Raw genomic sequence first — 25353 nt, 5'->3', positions numbered from 1 at the left:
GAGTGATGGGGTGTGAGGTTAAGGAGGAAAAAGGGATAAAAGAGTGTGTCAGTATCATGTTACAATAATTTGCACTGAAATGGATTTGCTGGAAAAAACATCAATTTATCCAGCAGCACTGTAAAATAAATACATAACAACAAGTGCTTCAGTTAATTCATTTGATATAAATTGGCTCTTGACAATCATTAATAGAAACTGTAGATCATCCTGCACATCATGGGTCATGCAAGGGAGGGAAAGATGCCACAGGAAATATAAAGCATTCCACAAAAGTCAGTCATATTTCTGGTGTCTGCAAGGGCGTTGCATCCCATTGTTCCCTTTGTGGTTAGGCTTGTGACAGCACACCCTAACTAACAAACAGTGGCAGCGTATCTACAGTACTTTGAAACACCACAGATGACCACGGCAGCAGCACTGGTATAAACCAGTCTTGACAGGAGATCGAGTCTGCTCCGACCCAGCTGGTGAAATTCTTGCATGTACTGTACGTGTGTGTAATTCAGAGAAATATGCAAAATAAACTACATGTAATCTTATCCACACGCTCTTTACATTGCAGTTTGCTTTAACAGATTTTCCCTACGCTATTGTCTTTATATGTTTTGTAATGTTTTGACTGTAATAACTATAATAAAACTAATAATGAGATGAATATGGCAGCTGAAATATGGTAAAACTAAGTAAAGTAACAAAGGCAATTAACTACTTAATTAATTACTCTTCTCAGGATGAAGAGTAAGAGGAAAATAAGATGAAGGTATATAAAGCAAATACAAGTATGTTTCACTACAGAAAGCAGTTTTGAGACGGTACTTTTGATTGTGAGACTGATGTCAGATGATGTCATAGGACAAATCCTACACAAATGCTTTTTGCACATGAATTGTAAGATACTGACCACATCTGGGAGCTTTTCTCACTAGCCTTGACCTTTGGTATCACTTTCAGCAGCCAGTCTTCCTCAGGGATAGGAGAGCCCGGGATGTTGCAAAGAGGATGGTCAAACAGCGCCTTCAGTTTTGACAACCCAGACTCCAAAAGTTCACTTCTGTTGGTGCTGTAACGACTCACAATGGTTGTAAGCATTTGCACACGACCTTTGGCATCCTTATTGGAAGAATCTCTTTGTGAGGAGTCAGTTGGTGGCTGAGCCGGACCACTGATCCCCACAGAGGTGTAGTTGGTGTTTGCCAGGTTTCTCAGGATATGTGTCCTGGGTGTTAGTGGGGGGTCACAGGGCTGGTGGTTAATAGAAAAAGAAACAAGCGCAAAGAGGAGATGGAGGGAAATGGTGATGAAAGCCAAGACTAGACAGATTGTCCTGGAGCGACGGCGCATATGCCACATCTTCCTAAAGAGAGAAGCATGAGAGAGAGGGTCAGGAGAGGTGAGCACATGAAGGGAAGCAAGAAATGTGGATTAAAAGATTTTTTAAAAAGTGTTGGAGAATTTGAGCGAAGCCATATGGTGTAGAGTTATAAAAACACAAAGTAAAAGCATCAAGCAAACCTTCGCTGACATATGAAAAACATGGCCTTGATATAGGCATTTAGAAAGCTGTCTATACTCTTTTTCAAAAAGTCAGTATTGATCTACTCCTCATAATCCATTTACTGAAGTCATAATCTCAGAATCATCTTTATTGGCCAGCTGTGTCGGACACACAAGGAATCTGACTCTGGTACATCAGCTCTCGATGTCTATGTACATATCCCCATGCAAGGGGGCACGTAAACAATAAACCAGCATAAGGCTGTGTAATATAACAAAATAAGTGACAGTATAAACCACATATGGAGAAAAGCAAAAGGCAACTTACACACAGCCTCCTTCTGGTGAAAATGCTTTCTGTCCTCCCTTGACTGTGGTCAGACTCCACACAGTATCCAGTCAGTTTTTACACATGTGTTTGACAGAGAAAGGTGCCAGGTTAGAGTGATCTGAACGTGGATCAATGTGTTTACTCGTCTCTTTTGATGCTGCTCCATTTCTGCCAGCTTATCTGTCGTGTCTTGTCCAGTTGTTAGTGTGTCCATCAAATTCTGTTTTAGGAAGCCACTTTTATAACTTAAGTGTGTCAACTGAAGCTTCTTCTACAGTTGTAGTGACTGAGAGACACACCTGACAAGAAGAAAATATTAAAACTTAAATATGTATCTAATGTCAAACGAGCAGCGCCGGACTCACAGCCTGCGTTGGTTTCAACTGTACACTCAGGAGCAACATCAGCACACACACATGTCCACCAACTTGACCACATACTCAATGTAAAATGTAGGATGGTTGCTGGTTTCAATTTTAAACATGAGTTTAATCGCTAAGAAGAAATCAAAACTCCTGTGCTTACTGTAAATTCAACAATTTCTGAATAAAGTTCAGTGCCTGCACTTTATAGGCAGAAAATCATTTTTTCTGTCTGGAGCTGAAACCTTCAACTCTGATTCCCTTCTACTAACATCAGTGGAGGAAAGTGTTCTGTCTTTGGAAGCACCAGATCTTTAACATTCTGGAAACTCTGGTCCCCAGGCACACATTGACCCGTCTGACCTGGCAAAGACATTCATGATACAAGAGACTAAAAATTGCCCTCCGTAAATCATCTTTGACTATTATTGGCATTCAATCTGCATTTTTTATGAGGGGCAGCACCAGTGAAAAGACTGTTACCTCCAGCAGTTGTTTGAAACAGTCTCCCACACACACCATGCCTCGTTTCTTGTCACACTGATGCATCATGGGGCCGACCAGGGCTGCCTCAGACGTGTGCTCCCGTGTGATTTTGTTGTTTTTGTTCATGTAGCTAGACTATGTTGCTCTTTTAACTTGTGATTTTTTTTTTACTTGTATATATTGTGTATTTATTTTGTTTTTTTGTTGTGCACATTGGGGGCCATTGAGCTGGAGTCAAATTCCTTGTGTTCTTGAAATACTTGGCAATAAAGTTTATGCTTATGCTTATAGTGGCCTCACCATAGGACAGATAATGAGAGCAGAAATCTAGAGTTTAGTAACAGTACAACAGAATTTCACCACACACAACATCATAAGAACAGCTTGTTTTTATTTGGACATTGTAGAATAAAGCATTTTAGTCTTTTGTCATCTAAATGTAGAATTAGTTGTATTTTGTCAAAGCCTGATATTTAGACAAAACCACCATATTGTTCATAATAAGTGAATTCAGGAAATGTGGGCGATGATCCAGGACTGTGGAAGCAGACTTCTACCAGGCAGTGGGCAAGGCACACGCTTCGTATGCTGAGACTTTGATTCGAGCCTGGAAACTTTCTTGCTGTGAGGTAACAGTGCTTGACCAAAGAAATAAAAGCTGAAATAAATCTTTCTCTCTACTATTATTCTGACATTTCCACATTCTTGAACTAAAGTAGTGATCCTAAGTGACCTGAGACAGGCGATGTTTATAGGATTAAATGTCAGGAGTTGTGAAAACTTAGTTTAAATGTATTTGGCTGAGGTGTATGGAAACTTCTGACTTCACCTGTATGTGTGTTCACATAATCCACATGAAAGATCTTAACAAAATGTAATGCCCATCTCTATAGTGTAGATTGACTATGGATAGAAAATCACCCTCCTTCTTAAAAGACAACTGTCTGACTAATCTCTGCCAGCTGAACATAGGTACTTGAACAGATGCAGTGCAGGATTTTTTTGTATTCATGCAGGTGGTCATATTCATTCATGATTCATCTGCTCTCATAAAACATGGATTTTTGGACAGCAGCAGGAGCTCCATGCAAATGAAGCCACAGTGGGAGTGAAACTTGTCGGAGACGGGAGGAAATGGATTATATTTTTGAAAGACAGAGTACTGGTTATTATCTGTAAGGATAAGTCTCTTCCATTGAATGACTCTGGTGTCTGTTATTTAATTTGTTGCCTGTGTGTTTGCTCTCCTGGCCACAGCAATCACTGACTGTGAACAAGTAAACAGTTCAAATCCCTCCTACAAAACCCAAGGACACTTTAAATACAGATAGAAAGCACCCAGTAAACATCACTTGGTGCATGAAAGACTTGGCTTTGTCACTATAATTAACATTGTATTCCTTGCATTATGCTGATAATGGAACTGTGATTTGCTTATTAAAATTCTTACATGCTTGAACTCTCCAGCCCTGCAGCTTATTTAAGTGAGGTAGCCTCTTTGTTCAGCCCGGCAGCTCGCAGAACAGTTTGAAATTTTATAAAGTTGTTGGCTCCCTCTTGATTTAAAGTGCAGATAATATTTTATGACCCTGAGCCAAAATGTAATTTGTATTTTTTTTAATTTTCTTACTTTATATTTTACAGATGAAGTAAAAAGTTTTCAAGGAGCCTACAGCATAGTGATATGTGGAATCAATAAGGTAACAAACACCAGCAAAACTCTTCCCCTCCGATCCTCTGGTTCCTTTTTCTTACTTCAGCTCGGCAACCCATCTCCTGGTCCTTTTGCTTTTTGCTAGTGACTCACTTTTTGTCTCTTGTACTATTTTTGTCTGTGATGTATTTTTAAACAAGTGGCTTCATCCACACACACGACTCATCTTTTATCCCCCTTGCCTCTTTACTCTCACTACATTTCACTGCTCTCCTCCATTTTTCCAAAACATACAGTCCCTTTTTTTCAGTCTGGAGATAAGCTAATGAAACAATCACAGCTACTGCTGCCTCACCATACACCTATAGAAAGACACCTTAATGTTGGATTGTGTTTCTCATTTCTCAGTTAAAGAAAAAAGCTACAAGCAATGTTCAGATGAAAAAGGCCATCCATCTCTAACTGTTGGCATTGTTCACTCTGTTCTTCTCTAGCTCTGTATCCTTTAGTGACTGTTGAAATCTGTGAAGTTTCAGTCTCTAAATGCTCAAAACCCCACTTTTTATCTACTGTATATTATAAATATTATATATAAGTCTTCTTCCAGTACCAGCTATTGAATTCTGTCGGCAGCTACATTTTTAACCACCTACAGATTTCTCCTCTCTTTTACCTCCTGTGTCTTTCACTGACACACACATGTGCAGGGATGCTCCAACCTTCCACTCATCATTGCAGGTGGTGAGAAGGTTGCTAAGATACAGCACTCGGCTTATCCAGCACAGAGAAGCTTCAAACGAGGACACACTGTGATAGCACAATATTGTCTGTGAAGTTCAACGGTTTAAGTACCAATTTATCCTATTTCCACATCAACAGACCTTTTTATCTACTGCCTGTTTCTATCACACGTGGAAGCTTTGGCAGTTGCTGTACCACTGTAGCCATCCCCAATACCCCAGCAGATAAAATTGTATTGTATTTACAAGTGATCTCCAGGCAGTACACCTTATACAAGTCAGTAACATGCAGGCCGCCTGTGTCACTGTAAGGAGCATGTGTGCATGATATTTGAAATGTTCTTTATGTGGTAATGTATCCCTAACTTCTCATAAAGCTCCATGGAGCCTTTTCAGGATGATGAGTCTACTTCTTGTCTAGAGAGCTTTCCAATGTTGAGCGTGAGCAAACTAACAGTCTTTGGTGTGACTCTGTGGCTCTTTGTATGAATATTTAACAATGCAGAGACAGTGAGAGAGAAGAGATATATAAAGATTGTCTGAGGTGAATAATGAATGAGATGCAACACGGTGTAAAAACATGTTGACTGACACAAGGCTCACCGGATTAATCAGAGGGCTGGTACAATGACTGCAGAATGTGCAGGCTCCTTCATGTGAATTAGGCCAACCAGGTGAATCCAGGTGAAATATACTGGCAGAAATCCTAGGAAATGTGGGTGTATCTATGCCAAATCCACTTTTATCATTTCAGGGAGAATGTTATTGGATGGAGAAATGCCAAAGAAAGATTTGTAATTCAACAGTTCTCAAACCTGTATCACAGAGGACAAGAAAATTTTGTGTTGTGCTGCCAAAATTCCCTTTACGAACAATATCTGCATGTTCGGTCTGTGGCTTAGCCATCAGGTGAAGCACGTACACAGTGACTAGACTGTGCAAGAAGAGAACTTTGTGACAAATTGTAAATATAGGTGGCAACAGTGTCAACAGAAGAGTAATAGTGAGAGGAGGGTTGACAAGAGTTATCTCATTAGAGAGGTCAGAGTGTAGGCTGACCAAGGTCATGGTGTTTCTGTACACAAATGTTCAGGTTGGAGGTGCCAAATTTTGCTCATCTGTCAGTAATGACAGCCTCCTTCCTTCCTTCCCTTGACTGCTGGGTCAAAACGCTGCTTCACCTCATATTTTAGCTTTTTCTCTAAACTAGACACACACAACTTTCTCTCAGCTTCTAACTCTGCAGCGCCCGTGCTGTTCTTTATGTTTGCTGTGGACTACTCTTAGGGGTAGTTTCATGTTAGGGACCCAGTCCGGGACCCCAGTACACTTTACCCCAAAGCCCAGTTCATTTTGATCAGTGTGAACACAAGCGTATTGGACTCGGGCACTGTGCCGAGTCCGCTTGAAGAGGAGGTCTCTACCAAACCTACCCCCTTGGTAAGCAGCGTATACTGATAGGAACTGGATGCAAACAACTGAATTGCAAGCCTTGCTCACAAGTGCCTTTCCTTAACATATAATTTATAAGCTTATATGTGCAGGAGCTTATTACCTAGCACAACTCTAAACCCACAGAACCAAACCAGCTGAGTGTATATTTGGTTTCAATAAAGAACCTTACAAAGACACTGAAGAACAATGAACTGACAGTTTGAGAAACTTTCCCCCAAAATAAGTCAGTTTCCTTTAGAGGAAAATAACTTTTCAACTTTCTCAGAGAAAACCTGTCTCATCCAGCCTGAGAAGGGCCTAACACTTATTTACCTTTTTTCCTGCCCCATATATTTTTCCTTTAACATATATTTTTACTCTTTCCTGTTTTTAAACCAGGCATTCAAATTCCACATCCACTGATATGTGAGACAAATGTGTCATGTGACCCCTGGCAATGTTGTCACTAATGATTGTATAACTGCCTAACTATTTTTCACAATGTCAAATCCCTTCTCTCCATTTCAATTTATCCTCAATTTGCCAGAAATCCCCCGTCTCAGCAGCCATTCGTTTTGCCTGCAAGGTTCATAAAAATTGCATTTGCTCATCTGAATGCAATTCTAACCGATGTGCCAATAACAAATGCTGTGAAAAACACAGTGACAGTTTATGTTCCTCTTTCATCAAATTTCAGAGTTTATTGTACAACCCGGTCGGTTCACACATAATGGTCCATATCACTGGATCATTTAAACATGAAAACAATCACATTGCCTATATCACTCAACAGGGTGATATCATTAGAGATTATTACAAAGACCTTTACAGGCGCACTGGGCCTAGTGTTTTCTGGCTCAGGAGATGCTGAGCCTTTAGTTATAAGAACATGACACTGGTCTTTAAAAAGAAGTTGCATCAAAATATGTACACATAAAAAAGATTACAAATTTTATTGAAAGACTAGTGCGGCTTGAGAAAGAGAAAGACACGCGTGAAACCTCAGAGATGGCGCGGACAGTTTACTGTCGCACAACCTGCCGAGGGAGGTGACAATGTAATGTTATTTAAAAAAAACACAGTGTGTGTCCAGCACACACAAACATATAAATTCACTCACACACACATGCACTCCCTGAATGAGGATAAAGGACTTTGGAGACCCTGGCTGGCTGTAGTGTTCGTAAAAGTTGAACTTGCTTACTCATGCATGTTCACACGTTTAGGACCATGGATACGGCTTCAGAGAAAAAGAAGAGTGGGAAAAAAATTGTGATGGACAAGGCAGGGCTCTGTTTATGCCCACCAGCCAAAGTGACTGCTGCATTCAAAATCCCCTTTCAAGTATCTTCTCTGCCAACTAAATTTTTCAACTGGATGAGATTCACAAACAATTATCTGCCACAGTGGCTGACAGCGTGGACAAACTGATCTGCCGCAACACAAATGTAACCAGCATCTGGCTGGTGGCTGGTGTGTTCAATCCCAGACCAGTGACCTCGTCAGAGGGGAGCTGCTAGGAGCACTTCCACACGCACACGGCCAGGCTCCCTCCAAAGAACATGTAGAGCAGGTTCTTCACCTCGTGTGTGACCTCGAAGCCAAAGCCTTCACCGATCACCACGTGCCACGAGCTGCCAAATTTCTTGTCCATCGACTCCTTGATCATCTTCGCTGCACTCTGGGAAAGAGATCAAGCAATTTAAAAAATAGATCTTATAGTGTTAATAAAGCAAAGTCCTGACACAGTACTGCTGCCAACAGTGTGATTTCATTCCCTCACCATCACTATAGACACAGCATGGCAGACAAATATATGTAGAAGACTGAAAGTATGATGTCATGCGCACTTACCTCATTGTTGGTGGCAAATTTTTCACAGGCTGTTACACAAAGCTCCATGGTCTCAACCCTCATTTCCTCTGGCATGTCCGTGTGCTGAGGACAAACAAATGCTGTAAGGGACTACACTTTCCTCTCTGAATCTGTCTCTACATACAAGTATGTGAGTTTGCAACAGACAAGAACATGACAAACATAAACATTCTGGCTTTAGAAAGAAATAAAAATAAAAAAATAAGTATAGTATACTTATTTTAGAATAGTAGAGAAACTTCAGAAACAGGTAAAGGAAAAGCTCATTTGTATGCTCCAAGTGTAAAGTGTAACACAAAAGCTGTCATCACTTGATGTCTGCAGCACACACTGAACACATCATACAGACACAGCAGAGTAGCAACAGCAGCTGGAGCAAACAAGTCCAAGTTTGAACATCTCTCTTTAGCCATCCATTTTCTTTTGATACAGGAATGACTATCTAAAAAATCTGCACATTAAGAGGTATTGCTGTGTAGCCCATCTGCTCTTGTTTGCTAAGCTTAGAGTATATAATACCTAATTTTACCTCAATTTGAGCTAGATTTTATTCCATCCATCTCTGTTTGCAAATAGTGTGTTTTCTATTGTCTGTATAAAATAGTACAGAAACAGGGAAATTCAGTTTTATGAATCAGCCGTGTACAGCATGTGTCCTCGTTTCCTAACAGGACAATTTCCTGAGAAATTCTAAAGTATAATTAACTCCTAACAATCATTAATATTATAATTTGCAAAGATGCCTTCAAAGAATCTATTGTGTGCCTGTCTGTGACCAAAAGGCATGGTAATGAAAGACAGCTATTAACTATGAGAGTCTTAGAGTACACATACTCATGGTTTCAGCCATAAATCAGTTACAATTGCATTTGCTAACTGTGATGTGGTGAGTGAATGAGCAGAGGATGTATTGATCTGTGTCATTTTACAAAGTTTGCTTACATCTTCTGATCTAATAGTTCTGTAAAGGTGATACAGATTTGAGCAGGCACACAGACTTGCCACAATTATGATTCAGTCACAGTGCACATCCAATTCACATGCACCCTGCCAATACAACACAACAATGCATACTAAACCCCCAGCCTGCAAAGGAACTTGATACAGCTAAATTGCCATGTTGATGTTGTCATTGCAGAATGAGCTGCTCCCAAACAGGTCCTGTACCAAGAGGCACTGTGCCAATTCTTTCCTACCCTAATAAGAGGAAAGCTGTGCAGTCTCTTATAGTCGGCCTCTTCTTTCTTTCCCTCGCCAGTTCCAGCCATTCCGACTCCTGCAAATTGACATTTTCTACATGTTTACAGAGAATGAACCCACCTAATACATGTGTCTTTGAAAAGCATTTCAACTGGGCTGGAGACTAGGTTAGCTAACATCCCTAGCCACTGCTAGCTAACGAGCTACAACAGATATCTTATCATAACGTTCCACCAAAATGAACTGTCTTCTCTGTACAGTATCCACAGATGTCTCACAAAATGATTAGCGTGTAGACATTACCAGTGAAGTTAGCAATCCTAAGTTTTCCAACCTAAACTAGCTAGTTAGCTGAGCTTGTTTGTTAGCAAACAGCTGATGCTACCGGTTGATATTTTCTGCCCAAAGCTGGACAATTTTAATGCATGTTGGTATCATTCTGAGTTAAAATGTGTTGCCGATAGTTAATAAATGCAAAATAGCATACAATGTGGCTATTTACCAAGCGTTTATCCAGCGAAAACTTCTGCTGTTTGACTCCCAGCTCGGTTGTTAAGGAGACATTTTAAACAAGGGACGTCCGTACAGGGAAGTCCCGCCTACTACAACCTAGCTTTCTTTCTATTGGCTCAGATGTTGTCAATCAACCGAAAATAATTCCTCTTAGCTTTATCTATCTAGAACATCAACCATGGTACAAAACTTTATACAATTGAATAATATTTTATAATATTTTTGTGTGTGTGTATGTTAAACTCTTAAATTATATAGATGTCAAAATTTAGTCTCAGAAATGTTGTGGTGGAGAAGAAGGGAAAAGTATCTTAAAATTGAAGAAGGCTAAAAGTAACTCATGCAGTTCTTCAGTAGGTTAAATGTATCCTACTTAGTTATGTTCTAACACAGTGGGCCTGTCTGTTTGTTCTAAAAACAGCACTACTGTCTATCAGGCTGAGTATGAGTAAAACCTTTACTCTATACTTCCTAATCAACCCTTTACTGATTCTGGCCTACATTAAGGCTGCATTAACTAACTTCTCCCTCTACTTTTTGACCATTAACGGCAAAGTGAAAATCAAGACAAACTCAAACAGTATCCACTTCTCTTTACCCCTCCTGCCCTGTCTTTGAAACTAGGTCATATGTGGTCACGACAGCCATAGACAGTTGTGGCAGTCAGGTAGCACAGCAGCAATAACCAGCTCCAGAACTAATGTATACAGAATATAGAGCCCATAGTGCTCGTGGTTTTCAGTGGCATTGCAGTGACACATTGTCAGATAATGAGGTTTACATTTCAGCGATATTTGATTTGATTTTGATTTATTTATTCTTTCAAGCATGTAAAGACAGTTGATATATCAACACACATAATTTTACACATATCCAACAAATGCTAATCCAATATCAATTTGCTTATACTTAGTACATGCTTGAATGGAGTAGGAAGAAGTCAGACTTATCCAGTCCTACCCCCTGACATCATCTTACCATCATTGGTTTGCAAGCAGCATCTCTACATAAATAATTCTCTTCTACACTACACAAGTAAATATGATAGATATGCATACATAATGTATGTCTAATGTTGTTTGTAGCGGATGTATCAGCAGTAACAAACAAATTATAGAGGAATGTTTTTTTCCCAGTAATACTGATAAAGAACTGATGTTCAGGCCACTATTGCATCAAGTTCAATGTTACATACTTGACACACATAGGTAACCATGCGTTGTATGTGAAACATGAGAAATTTCATGTTATATGTTGAACAACCAGGACACGCTGGAGGGATTATGTATCTCGGCTGGCCTGGGAACGCCTCGGCAGAGCTGGAGGAAGTGTCTGGAGAAAGAGAAGTCTGGGCATCTTTGCTTAGACTGCTGCCCACGCGACCCGGTCCCGGATAAGTGGAGGAAAATGGATGGATGGATGTTGAACAACTCCCTACTTTTAGCTGTGTTGATGGCATAAACTTTAACAACATCTTACTAAAAGGCTACATCGCTTGCAGGGTTATGTCAGACATAAATGAACCATGTAGCCTAGACCAAAACTGAAGAAAAATTTACAAACTGAGCAAAATGACTTTTTTTGCCAATCCAGGAAAGTACAGTTTTCTCCTAAATGGACAACAAAATACTAATGTTGCAGTCAGTTGGAATGATTAAACTGCAACCAGAATAAATCAATACAAAGGTACAAAGTGGAAAAGCTAACATTAGCTTGTTGATGATGCTGACATATACACATTAGTCAGCTACAGTACCTACGGCCTCTGAAGTAATGATTCCCTTTTGGATTAGACTGTGGATTATCAGTCAGTCTTTGGAGAGGCCGGCAGACAGATCACATGATGTCTTTCTTCCCTTCTTCCCTTTGTCCACTGTTTTTGTTTCTACCCCTCTTTCTTGATTCAGAAGAGAGTGCTATTGACCACAGGTATGTTGTAATATAAAGTTGTGGCACCTCATCTTCCCACATCCTCCTCTCTCAAGAGTGTTTTGGCTCAGAGAAGCAGTGAGTCATTAACTAATTGCACAGCAACACATTATGTGATGAAATGGTTTGGCCGGGGGTTTGATTCTTGCAATTGGCTCACTTTGGTTACTGTTATATTTTGCCCACCTGTTGAATTGAAATAATTAGTCTTGTTTAAAGTGTTTTAGAGAAATGTGTTGTGTGTAGGCTATGCAAGTGTATGACCAAATTATTCATCCACCCATCCATCCATTATCTTTACCCCTTATCCTGAAGAGGGTTGTGAGGGTTGATCAAGTAACATCTTATAATGCACTAAGAATGAGTGACAGAGGAAGCATTGAATACCCAGGTGAGGGACTCCCAGAGAAAAGTGCCAAACGGTTGATAAGTTGAAAAGTCTGTCAAAACAAAGCAAAAAGATAGAGAAAAGGAGATGGAGGTGTTGACAGAGGGTGAAAAGGTGCCAACAGGTGAAGCGAGACAGAAAAAAGAGAGGAGGAGGTGATATGAAAACCTTGAGGAGAATATTCATCATGAGAGTAAAACAAGTTGTAAATATTTAGTGGTAAATATGAGAGGAGGCTGGGTGATAATGATGATGAAAATGAATGAAAAAAGCCTGACTATTAGATGACAGGTTTTCAGAGTGAAGCAGTTCAAAGTGAGTGAGTGTTCAACAGTGAACCTAGAATGTATACGTAGAGGATGTGTAACAACTGTGACCGGACTGAGGCAGTCAGTGAAGCGAACCGTGCAGTGAGAAAAAAACCATTTGTAGTTTCTGTAGTCATGAGGAAGACTGACACACTGCACGTGTCTGTGCAGCAGGGGATGAGAAAAAGTTGAGAAAAATGAATATTTGAGTTGGTGTATTTGTGGATGCGTGTGACAGTGAGTGGGTCACACAAGAAGTTCCATAATGTTTGCCCATCTCTGAGAGAGGTAATTAGGTTTATCTATAATTCAGCAGCAGAGGAAGCAGATAGCTGCGGAGGTGAGAGGAAAACCCCATGTGGCTCTGCTAACAAGCTGTGACAGAGGTGAGATCAACACCGAGATGGAGCAAAGGATCGCAAAATAACAGTGGAAAAAAATAGTCACCGGATGAGCCACTGAGCGACCGACTGTAAGACTCACTTCTGATTACCTAATCGAATGAGTGTGATGATGACTTGCTCATATTCAATCACTGATTGACCGAGTGATTGGTTTTCTTTGATTGATCAATGGCTACAGCAGCCAAACCACGCAGGGTAAATCAATTCTATATGAGCAAATAATAATATGAAATGTTATCAGTGGGAGGCTACACATCAGATCACAGTTCAGCTAAGAAACATCAAGGCATGTTGTGCATGTGGGCAGATCAGCAGTCACGAATCAAGACTCTTAGTTAAATGTATGAGTAATCTATTATGTCTGCATCAAGGAGCAGACTTTGAAGTCTGCTGAACACTCGCCTCTCTGTCTCTATATTAACATACAGGCACGTGTCAGAGGCAAAATGATCTGACAGCAAAGATGCAGCTAATCAAACTACAGCTAAATGAGATTAGGCTACATACAAGTGTGTGTACTCTATGTGTTTGTACAGCTATCTTTGTAAGGATATTCACTGACATAGCATCCCCCCAGCCCAGTTACCCAAACCTTAACCATCACAGATAAATGCCTACACCAGCCCTTACCATGACCAAACTAAGCCTAATTCTAAACTTAACACTAAAATCAAGTCTTAACCCCCAAATAACCTTTTGAAGGAGAGTCAAAAAGTGAGGACCAGCCAAAATGTCCTCACTCTCATGGCATAAAACTCACACAAGGTCCTCACAATGTACTGCCATACAAGTACACACATCACACACGTGTGTGTGTTAGGGTCATGAAGGTCTGCAGCCGAGGTGTAATCTAAATGATCTGTTGCAATATGATGAGCTCATGTGCACACACACATTTGTTGTCACTCCTTGTGAGGACTCTGCATTGATTTACATTAATTTCCTGTAGACTTAACTTTAACCCTAACCACTACTTGCTTAACTCTAATAATCTGGGATTTAAATGGTGGGACCAGCATCTGGTTTTGGCCCCCAAAGCAAAAATAATGCCACACACCTCTCTTTGATGTCATTTTTTAAAATACTATGACCCCAGAAATGTTGTCATAATAATTTTATTTTTTTAACCCATCTATTTAACAATACCATAGAAGATGCATGAAGATGCAAATAAGGACAAGCAGAACACTGTCACAGCCTTCAACAACCAAAAGCAAGAGAGAGTGAGAGAAGAAAGAGATGGCGATGAAGAAGAAAACAGAGACATCTGATTATTTTGCGGGCGTGAGAGCCCAGACAGGCACTTTACAACAGGGTGTCAGATCCTATGTGGGGCTGAAATCTTGAGGTAAAAAGTGAACACAAGCAATGATTGTATTTTGACCATACTTCACTTTGCTGCACAGTGTTGAGTGGATATACAGTATGTTTGGTGTGGTTGGCCAAAGTAGAAATCCAACCCTCGCCCTGCACAGTGTGGGTGGCTTGCTCTACCTTCTCTAAACACGATTCCCATGACGTCCGTTTTGAACTTGCACAGAAGAGATTTAGCACCTCCCATCTGTCTCCATGTTATGAACCAAAATACAAATTAAGTGGTAAATTCTGAGAAATATAACTGATTCCTGTTGGTCATGAGTTAAAGTCACTAATTTGCTGTAGTTGTTTTCCAAATGAGTGATTGAACTGTCTACCCTTTAGCCTTCATCAGGCAGTGTGAGAGAGTTACCATCTGGTGATGTTTAGGATGGACATGTGGCCATTTCGATGTGCTGTAAGCCAGAAAGAACCTTATGTCTGTGTGTTTTTCTTAGATATGACAGAAATGCAATTTACAGGTGGTAGTGATGACACCAAATAGATACCAAAGAGAACTTGCACTGCTTCAGAGTGCGGGGTAGCCTGGGAAACCAATCTATTTCTCATGCATATTACATTCCATCTCAGTCAGGTTTGTGACAAGTTCAGTCTGATGGGTGCTACTTTCAGAGGTCAGTTGATCATTCCTTTTTAAGTTGCAAAAAATGAATTAATTAATTTAAAAAAGGAGCACAGTAACTTTGCCGAACTGTGAGGTGTGTGAGAGGCTACAGCAGGAGGAGCAGACTGGAACAGAGCAACATTAGCAGAGATACATTACACAATATGCATTTTTAAGACCACTGTTTTACCAAATGATGGTATGCAACATATAAAACTTAGAGTACAGAGATATTACTTAACAAGATCATATACAATTAAAATGAATAAAACTCATTTTGTAGAAATCAATATTAGCATGATCTCAGAAATCAGTTTTAGTGTTAAACACAATCAATTGGACATAAGATGAGAAAAGACAGAACTTTGTCACATTGCTGTAACATTAAGAAACACTTAGATATGGCATCATTAAAGGTTCATTCCGTAGTTATCCAAACCCTTCAAAGCCCTCTGCCTGAACAACCATGTGTGGCTAACTGGCCAAACAGATTATCACCTAAAACAGAGGGTGGTACCAGTAGTCTGTTATGGAATGGTTCCATAAGAGTCCTGTTGGTTCAAGAAGTTGATCCACTACTGCAGCCTTCAGCAAAGCGGTTCTGCGACTAAACTCACTGTAGAGGTAAATACATGAGCGTGACAGCAGCACAAAAAACAAAACAGATACACCACTCTTAACAACATAATAGCTCTGTCTTTCAGTTCACCAGCAAGCATCCCATCCTGAAAACAAATATACTGTAATCTTCAATATGATGTGCCTTTAATCTCCAGAATAGACTTCTGGTGGTCAAACCTGACCACCCTTGGCCGACCCCCTCCCCCTTCACTGTTTGGGGCTGGAGGGATGGGATCTCTGGGCAGCGTGGCAGGGGTCCAGGGATTCCTTGGTGGCTCCACCATAAACATCTATGTCGTCATCGGTCCATGGGGTGATGTTGCCAAGTGCAGAGGAGCTGCATTCAGCCAGGGCAGCCACCTCTGCTGGCTTCAACACCCGATCCCACAGATTGAACTGCGAGAGCTCCCCAACCAGGGCCTGGGAGGCGTCAAATCGCCCACCCACCGTATCCTGGCGTAGGAGGAGAAAAAGACAAAAGGTTGAATGTCAAAATGTGAGCATGAATAACCAAGAGATCAGGCTGTGCTCAGATTATGTTCTACAATAATCTAAAAGCCTTTTTCTACTGCAAGAACGGTTTTTATAACTCAGGGCCTCTTTCATTAAACTGTGAATGTGCCTGTATGTCAACCAGTGCAAGTGGAGTTTATACTGAAATCCTGGGCTGTGGTTCCAAGGTTCAGTTCAGGGACTGCTTTTCTTACTACAAGTATCACTAAAATCTCTCTAAACTGTGTACTCTTATTCTCGCCACCATAAACTGAAGGGAGAGGGTTAAAAATGTTTATAATATCAGTTTCCTTAAATCATGACCTCCCAGTATTCCACTTCTGAAACCAAACATCCATATTTGCAGATGGCTCAGAAACACTGGGGCAACACTAACTGACTGGTCATAGAGTCTGGTACAGCTTGTACCACAGTTCATTCAGTGAGTAAGCAAACACCAGCTGTTGTTTCTTTTTTGGCTGCTCCCCATCATGTAGGGGGGTTGACACAGTAGAGCAGTGCAGTCCGGCACAGTTTTGACACCAAATACCTTAAATCACCCCCATGGGCCCATTTAGAGTCACCAATTAACCTAATCTGCATGTCTTTAGAATGGAAGCCAGAGTACCCAGTGAAAATCCACACAGGCATGGGGAGAACAATCACGCAAACATTTTGTTGTTGTTGTGTGAAGTTATGTTATTTACTCCGCAAGTCCTCTAAAACAAGAGCAGGACAACGATTACAAAGAACAAGGTGATTGTGTTTTGTTGTCTTGGGTGAAACTGTGTGTCTATAAAGAATCGGTTTTTATGTGTTATTGTTACAGTCCTGGAGAAAAGGCCATAACAGGTACAGTTAGCAGGACAGAAGTCGCAAGCAACCACATTTGCTGTGGGAAACTGTACCTAAAACTTCCCACGACAAATTGACTGGATCTCGAAAATTTGTATCTCTGGGAATATATATCAAAACTTTTAATAGACTATATCAGTACATGTACTAAATTTAAAATAAATGTTGCCCCCTTGTGTCATGGATGTCCTAAGATTTTCTCCATCAAGACTGGTCAACATGTTCAAACAACAGCATGGATTAGTAGTACTCTCTCTCTCTCTCTCTCTCTCTCTCTCTAAAAATATCCATTAGATCAAGTATTGTTCCATCAGTGCCACATCTTGAACTCTCAGCTCTCTGCTTTTTATTTTTCATGTAAGGACCACAGTCTGCAGAATGAGCAGCAGAAATTTTTTTGTAACCTTGGCCAGATCTGTGCCTTGCCACAATTCTGTCTCTGAGCTCTTCAGGCAGTTCCTTTGACCTCATGATTCTCATTTGCTCTGACATGCACTGTGAGCTGTAGGGTCTTATATAGACAGGTGTGTGGCTTTCCTAATCACGTCCAATCAGTATAATCAAACACAGCAGGACTCAAATGAAGGTGTAGAACCATCTCAGGGATGATCAGAAGAAATGGACAGCACCTAAGTTAAATATATGAGTGTCACAGCAAAGGGTCTGAATACTTATGACCATGTGATATTTCAGTTTTTCTTTTTTAATAAATCTGCAAAAATGTCAAAAATGCTGTGTTTTTCTGTCAATATGGGGTGCTGTGTGTACATTAATGAGGAAAAAATGAACTTAAATGATTTTAGCATATGGCTGCAATATAACAAAGAGTGAAAAATCTAAGGGGGTCTGAATACTTTCCATACCCACTGTACTGTATGTAATGTGGGTGTCTCGCTAATGAGGCAGCCCATTGTGAGGATAAGCACCATTTGAGTTCTGTCTGTCCATGTGTGAAAGGCTAAAGTGTTCCCTTAAAATAGCTCTCCTTATCTCCCTATGCATACATGTATCATCCATCCATCAGTCTGTTCATCCATGCAGCATCCATTCTTTAGCTTGTCCATCCATTCACCCATCCATTTATCCATTAGTCTGTTCATCCACTTATAACTCTGTCCATTCATGTGTCCATCAGTCTGTTTGTTGATGTAACTGCCCATCCTTCATTGCATCCATCATCCATTTTGTCACTTTTTCCTGCCCTAGTATAATCTATTCATCCAATCATCTTCCCATGTATCATTTCATCCATCTATTCAGTCAATATTTCATCTATTAGTTTGCTCACCCATCCAGTAGTTTTGGTATCCATCCAACCATTCAAACAGATCCATTCATTCATTCAGCCAGCTCTCTGTTAAGCTGCTCCATCCATCCATCCACCCACCTGTTCCTCTAGCTATTCATACAACCATCGATTTGTCCATTCATCCATCAGTTTGCTAATTCATTTGTCCATTAATATGCTCATCCATCCATCTGTTTGTCATGTTTGTCTGTTCATTCAGTTAAATCATCCATCATCCATCTTTGATCATCCACCCACAAGTTTGCATATCCTATCAACCACCTAAAAAATAGGCCCACTCTTCCATCATCCACACATGCATCCATTAGTTTGCCCTTTCATTTGTGCATCCATCCCTCACCTCATCTGTAATTGGTTCATGAACCTATCCATCCAAATAGGCCCATTCATCCATCTGTTCATCCATTTATTCATCCATCCATTAGTTTACTTATTCATTTGTCAGTCTATTCCTCCCTTCATCTGTCCACAATCCATTAAACTGTTCATCCATCCATACATTTATTATCCATCAGTCCACATGTCCACGCATTCATCAGTTAATCCATCCATTTCCACCCAGTTACTCGTCATCCATCCACCTATTGATCCTTTAGTCCATTCATCCATCTGTTCAGTGTCTATCCTTTGATTAGTTTCTCCATCCATCCAACCATCCGTGTCACCTGTTCCTGTCCCAGTATGAGGACTCCTCCTGGTTTGATGGGATGCCAGGCAGCCAGCCCCTCCCCCTTCCCCTTCATCTTTCCACCCTGGTAGGCCTTCCACACTCCGTCCCTCAGGGTCCAGCTGACACAGATGTGCTGCCACTCGTCTTGTGGTAGGGGAAGAGGCAGGTTCGCCCCCTACACACAGCGGATGAGGTTACACCTTTCTTCCCAAAGTGAATGAGTGATTTGATGGCCACTGAGCTACCGCACAACACATGAAGCTTGCATTACATTTCTGGATATTGGACAAGTGTGGGCATGTAATAAGGGCCAAATGAGGACACACTGATGGTTTAGGTCAGCAAAAATACACCCCATGGACAGTCTAGACTTTCCTTTCACCGTAGTTACAACCCCCCACTCCTCTTCCATGGGAGCTATACGTGTAAGCACTATAAAAGGTAAGCGTCACTGCAAATAACAGCTGGAAAAAGCTTGTATCTATACTGTCTCTCCTCAGCAAGATATGCTGTGGGCTCCACTTCTAAAACTGTGACAAACAAAACTGGAGATTGCCCTCACACCAATAACAATTTTTATTCATCCTATAGGGCAGCATCTGTTCACCTAGTTCTAACTTTTACATTGCTGGGAGAATAAATGTTTTGATTTATGACCTTAGGCTATAGTGTATGCAGAGAAACACAAATGTAAAAAAAAAAAAAAAAAAAACTCTATAACACATCATATTGATTGAAACATTAACTGGATGCTGTGTCATTTTCATATGAGCATCTTGTTTTCTTTACTACATAAGAACAGTTGCATGAAAAATTTAGTCCATCACAAGAATGAACATGTTTTCATTGCTCATTTTAATCAATGGGTTTGTGGAGTGGAGGAGTTCAAGTATCTTGGGGTCTTGTTCATGAGTGAGGGAAGGATGGAACGGGAGATTGACAGGCGGATCGGTGCAGCTTCTGCAGTAATGCGGTCGATGTACCGGTCCGTCATGGTGAAGAAGGAGCTGAGCTGTAAGGTGAAGCTCTCGATTTACTGGTCAATCTACATTCCAACTCTCACCTATGGTCATGAACTTTGAGTCATGACCGAAAGGGCAAGATCCCGGATACAGGTGGCCGAAATGAGCTTCCTCTGCAGGGTGGCCGGGCGCACCCTTAGAGATAGGGTGAGGGGCTCGGTCACCCCGGAGGAGCTCAGAGTAGAACCGCTGCTCCTCCACATCAAGAGGAGACAGCTGAGGTGGCTCGGGCATCTGTTTCGAATGCCTCCTGGGCGCCTTCTTAGGGAGGTGTTCCGGGCATGTCCCACCGGGAGGAGGCCCAGGGGAAGACCCAGGACACGCTGGAGGGACTATGTCTCGGAATTCCCCCGGAGGAGCTGGAGGAAGTGTCTGGAGAGAGGGAAGTCTGGGTATCTTTGCTTAGACTGCTGCCCCCGCGACCCGGTCCCGGATAAGCGGAGGAAAATGGATGGATGGATGGATGGTTTGTAACACCACAACAAGCCACAAACTACTTGTCATAATAGCTAGTAATGATTTCCTTGGCAGGTTCTTTCACTTGATAGATTACAATAAACTTTGTAGGACACATAATTTCACAATTGATTTTTCCATTTGTACAACTACACCACATCAATCTTTTTCATTCCCCCTGTACCTTGTCGTTGATGAGCAGCTCCACAGGGTTGTGGACGCCCTGTAGCAGCACCAGCTCATTAGGCTGCCCCGGCACCGAATAGGAAAAGGGTGTCCCGATGCCTCCTTCTTTGGCCTTCAGCCATACACAGGCAGTGAAGGCATACATCTCGGTTATCTCTTTTCTCACCAGGCCGTACATGTAGTTGGTTCTCATGGGGAAGGAAAGGACGAAGCCATCAGGGAATGACGGCTCTGACAGGGCTTTGGAGACACAGACGGAGCCGGGAAGAGAGAATGCAAACAGAAAGAGAGGAAATTGGAGAACATGCCTTAATGACCAATTTGTGCAAGAACACTGGCTTTTCTCTTCTTACTTGTCCCTGCCACTTTGTGCACACACAATGTCTGGTAAGAGTCTCAACTGTTACAACTGATAATCAGCCTCTCTAACCTGAGGCCACAGTGCTCAAGGCAGAGAAGAAATAGACAGTCAGAGAGGCTGGGAGAATGAGAACAGAGAAGTGCTTTTTCTTTTCCTTTCAACCTTCCTCGCTACAGCTCCTGAACTCATAGTCTCAGCTCTACACTTTTCTGTTTTCCTGTTTCTTACCTTGAGACAGTGACCATGATTGTCTGTGACAGAAGACAATTTTAACAGTATACAGCCAAAAAAAAATCCATTTTCAATTGTATCATTTTATTTTTATCTCCTGGCCCTATCTGACATTTCTTAACCTTCAGCACTCACTAATCACCTTATTCTATTCCCTACTGCTCAGATGACCCAGTTTGCCCACAGTGCTCATTAAAGTTTCATTTTAGTCTTTGCTTGTGATGCTCTCATGTACGTCAGCTTGGTGATGCAGTTGCTTGCCTCCCTGTGTGTATCAGTTTATTCAGCCACCACCCCTTTACTCTCCTCCTCACTCTCCCCCAGACTCACTGTGTTCCAGTTCAGTGACGCGGTGGCTGACAGTGTCAATGTCCTGGTTGATCTTCTCATGTTGACCCTGTGTCTCCTTCCTCATGGCCTGACGCTCCTTCTCCAACATCTTTATCTTTCTCTCTAGTTCTCCCTCCAGGTCCTCCACCCTCCAGGTGCCCTTTCCACGCCCAGGGGAACCTTTAGTTGGGGGCCTGAGAGCAGAGGAAGCGGGGGAGGCAGGACGGCGCCCCCCTGGGGCAGCTGCTGCAGGTGGGGAGGAAGCACCCCCAGTGGACGGAACGGGAGCTGGGCTGCTGCCACCACTGCTGCTGCTACTTGTACCCACAGATGTATCAGTGAGGTTCAAGACAGCTGGCCCTATCTCTGCCTGCAGGAAAAGGACAGAGAAAAGAGAGTAAAGTAGGTGTTTGAAGCCTAAATGATTAAAAACAATCAAGGAGAGATGGAGAAAGAAGTTGTAATATATGGGAAAAGAAAACAACTAATCTGTTCCTAATGGAAGCATCCGAGGCTGAGAGTAATCATAGCAGTAGTGGTGACAGTTTTTGTAGTAGAAGTAGTAAATGAAATAGAAAATGAGTTGATCAGACAACAAAATCCATCCGTTTTTGTACAAACCATAATTTTCCACAGAAGATAAATCCTACTAACTGTGGTGATCCCTTCTCTATCATACACAATCATCAGGTCACAATTTAAACGTGTCCAGTAGGCTACTTGGTTTAACCAGATAAGCAAGCAAAGTAGACAGCTGGTCTACATACTATATGTTCATGAAACGTGTGGATCTTTGTTTCTGGCTGCTTGCTCCCTAGAGAAATTTAAAAAAAAATTAAGTATAGATCACTGCTGTCTTCTTAGCAGTAGCAAAAATAGTCACAGTGGTGCAGGAAGAAATGGCAGAAAGAGGAGTAAAATGATAAAACAGCAACGTGGCAAGAGTAGTGATAATAGTAGCACACCAATGGCAGCATTAGTATCCATAACAGATGTTTAAAAAAAGAAGTTATTTGATGAAGCTGCAGTAAAGAGAGCGTTGGTGTAGATGACATGGCCGGGAGGGAGAGATTTAATATCAGAGAGAGAGTTGCTGAGACAGGACTGGACCAAGACTACTGTATATAAATATACACTGACACATGCAACCTAGTCAGTGACTGTGCTTGAAAAGGCTTGGAAGCAATGCAGGAGTGTGTATGTGTGGTTATAAGCCCCCACCGCCAACACCACAACCACTCTCTTTCCTGTCCAGCCAGCTTCATCTTTTATTTATGCCTCTATCCTGCTGTTGGATGTGGAGGTGAAGGGTAAGCAGCAGACGCCCTGGGGATGGGCGCTGAGCGCAAGACAACAGGAGCGCCTGTCTCAGGAGTCACTTGCCAGAGGAAAGGTGAGATGAAGATAAAAGAGGGAGACAAGGATAAAGATGGGGAGGGAGATACAAAGAGAGCACAGCACCTAAGATGCTCACTCCGTGCCATTGTTTCTGTATGCAGCAAGTGCGGCTGCATGATCTGCAGAATCTTTTACTTTTGATAAAGTAAAAAAGGAATTTTACTGTTCCTCCACTTTTTGCAGCAAAACTGCACATCAGTGGATGTCGACCTACAGCGGGGACAACTGGCGGTTTAATGGGTCAAACACAGGCCTAATATAGCCCTGAACAGCAGCGTCTCACCTGGCTATGTATTTTTGGTATTACTCCAATTTCCTGCTGTGAAGCCAAACTCCAGCAGAAGGGTAAATAGTCTGCCTGGGGCTCAGTGTCTTTCCACTTAGCCTACCTCGAGTTTCTCGATGCGGTCCTTCAGGTCCATGATGGCCCTGGCCAGCTCCTCCACAGCCCGCGCCGTCTGCAGCTGCGCCGCGGCCGAAGAGCTCACATCATCTCCGGCCATGATGCGGCGGTTGCCGCTCCAGACGCCGATGCTCCGCTCCGGGACGCTCCTTTCGTCTTCCAGGCCGCTCTCACACTCATTCAGCTTCCCGGTCAACTCCCGAATTGTTCTCTGGTCCATGAGGATCTGGTCGTTCTGCTGCAGGACCACCTGCCGAAGCTCCTCCGCGGTGGTCCGGAGATAACTCCAGTCCTCGTTCCCGGCTCCGTACAGCGGCTCGTCCGCCTGCTCCCGTCGCTGCCTCAGATCTTTGCTCTTGCATTCTCCCACCTGTACAGGTGTGCAAATCAACCTGCTGAAGCTGAACTGTTTCGCGGACCCTCCATCGGTCTCCTCTCCGAGATTGAGCTCGTTCAGAGTGGGAACTTCCAGCCCGATGCCGTCGAGCCCGTTCCAATAACTCCAGTCCTCGTCCCCGGCTCCGTACAGCGGCTCGTCCGCCTGCTCCCGTCGCTGCCTCAGATCTTTGCTCTTGCATTCTCCCACCTGTACAGGTGTGCAAATCAACCTGCTGAAGCTGAACTGTTTCGCGGACCCTCCATCGGTCTCCTCTCCGAGATTGAGCTCGTTCAGAGTGGGAACTTCCAGCCCGATGCCGTCGAGCCCGTTCCCCCCATCGTAGGACTTTGCGCCGTGCAGAGCGCCCAGCGGCCCGGCGTGAGCCATCGATCCATGCTCCAGGGGCTGGAGCAGCGTGTCCGGTGTCAGTGTGCTGTTGTCGCTGAGAGGCGCAGCGCGTTTCCGGGGATAAACACTGGCGATGATGCAGATGACCGCGCCGAGGAAGGCCAGAGTGCCCGCTCCCACAAGCACCACCACAAACTTCATTATGACTGTGGAGACTGCAAAAAAATACGATTCAGAAAAAAATTGACATGCACAAACAACTGGAAACAGAAAAATATCGTGTTTTCCGAGCCTGAAACAGGCTGCAGCTAGAGAGCAGCATCAGTTCAGCAGCATTGTCGGAAGACTGACTGCACCATCCGTGTATAGTAATCACTAATCTAGTTAGTCGATCAACAAAATCCAGCCTGACTTTCCAATTTATCTAATAGAACTGATGTTTGCTGTTAAAATGTGGCACTTACGCAGAGAAGATGTCTTTTATAGACGCTGCTCTTTTCCTTTTGTCGCCCTTTCGTGTAATACTGATGGCAACGCGCTGTCTGGACCAGAGATGCTCCCTCTCCGTCTCCGTGTTGCTAAGCTGCTCTCCTCCATGCGTTACCATGGGGACCGCGGGAAGAGGTGGAGCGAGGCTGTGAGCATGCGTCAGTCAGAGCAGAGGTGAGCCTCCAGCAGCAGCGTGAACAAACAAGGCGGTGATGGATCACAGTGTGTGTGTGTGTGTGTGTGTGTAGGGCCAGAGAAAGAGAAACATCAAGAGAAAGACAGAACAGAGAAGGTGACTGAAATGTAAAAAGGTCTAAAAGGACCAGTATGCTGACATTTTTAGTGGCTTGGTGTGATTTCATAGCCTAATAAAAACAAGGGCTTTTTGTCAGTGACTTTAGTTTGAAGAGACACTTTCAGTTTTTCCTTTTCTTCTTTGTTAAATAAATTATATGATAACAAAGAAACCTGACACCCACACACCTGGAATGCCACAGTTCAACATGCTTGGAATTCCATAGGTGACGTGTTCTTTGTCAGATACAGATCGTGCAGCCTGTATGTGTCCACAGGAGTGAGAATAACACATCTGATGAAGTAAAGAGGCCACAGCTAATTAGCAGGGCTAGAGGAAGGAAGAGGAGATACTGTCATTCAGAAGAAGAAGAAACAGAAAGATCTAAGGTTTTTGGACTGAGTAG

The 25353-nt window shown here is 42.4% G+C and overlaps 3 protein-coding genes across 4 annotated transcripts in view; all 3 read right to left on the bottom strand.

Moving 5' to 3' along the window:
* LOC109951609 (extracellular serine/threonine protein kinase FAM20C-like) overlaps positions 1–2802 on the bottom strand; it is a gene marked incomplete at its 3' end in the record, with an annotated part of 32720 nt that extends 29918 nt beyond the window's left edge. The window contains exons 1-3 of the mRNA XM_020586211.1: positions 2674–2802; positions 2498–2553; positions 905–1357 (exon numbers count right to left, since the gene is read on the bottom strand). Coding sequence (XP_020441867.1) covers positions 905–1357; positions 2498–2553; positions 2674–2802 — 638 coding nt within the window. The remainder of the gene's footprint in view (positions 1–904; positions 1358–2497; positions 2554–2673) is intronic.
* Positions 2803–7442: 4640 nt separating this feature from the next.
* Positions 7443–10185, bottom strand: LOC109951618 (dynein light chain 4, axonemal). 2 transcript variants are annotated; one of them, XM_020586221.1, is made up of 4 exons: positions 10067–10185; positions 9576–9655; positions 8359–8442; positions 7443–8185 (listed from the first exon to the last, which is right to left on the bottom strand). In XM_020586221.1, the coding sequence occupies exons 2-4, from the start codon at positions 9645–9647 to the stop codon at positions 8021–8023; spliced, it is 321 nt and encodes a 106-aa protein (XP_020441877.1). In that variant the 5' UTR covers positions 9648–9655; positions 10067–10185; the 3' UTR covers positions 7443–8020. The 2 variants fall into 2 exon arrangements, with proteins under 2 accessions (XP_020441877.1, XP_020441876.1); XM_020586220.1 differs by having other exon boundaries at positions 10082–10183.
* A 3952-nt stretch (positions 10186–14137) lies between these two features.
* On the bottom strand, positions 14138–24771 carry nptxrb (neuronal pentraxin receptor b). The gene is made up of 7 exons (XM_020586230.1): positions 24628–24771; positions 24045–24378; positions 23423–23828; positions 21636–22005; positions 20712–20953; positions 19045–19224; positions 14138–16176 (listed from the first exon to the last, which is right to left on the bottom strand). Exons 2-7 carry the CDS (start codon positions 24362–24364, stop codon positions 15931–15933), a joined length of 1764 nt encoding a protein of 587 aa, XP_020441886.1. The 5' UTR covers positions 24365–24378; positions 24628–24771; the 3' UTR covers positions 14138–15930.
* Positions 24772–25353: the final 582 nt, after the last annotated feature.

This window comes from Monopterus albus, unplaced genomic scaffold, assembly GCF_001952655.1.
Source record: "Monopterus albus unplaced genomic scaffold, M_albus_1.0 scaffold398.1, whole genome shotgun sequence".
Lineage (NCBI taxonomy): Eukaryota > Metazoa > Chordata > Actinopteri > Synbranchiformes > Synbranchidae > Monopterus > Monopterus albus.
Note: the sequence above shows the minus strand (reverse complement) of the source record. Positions and strands in the feature narration are given on the sequence as shown.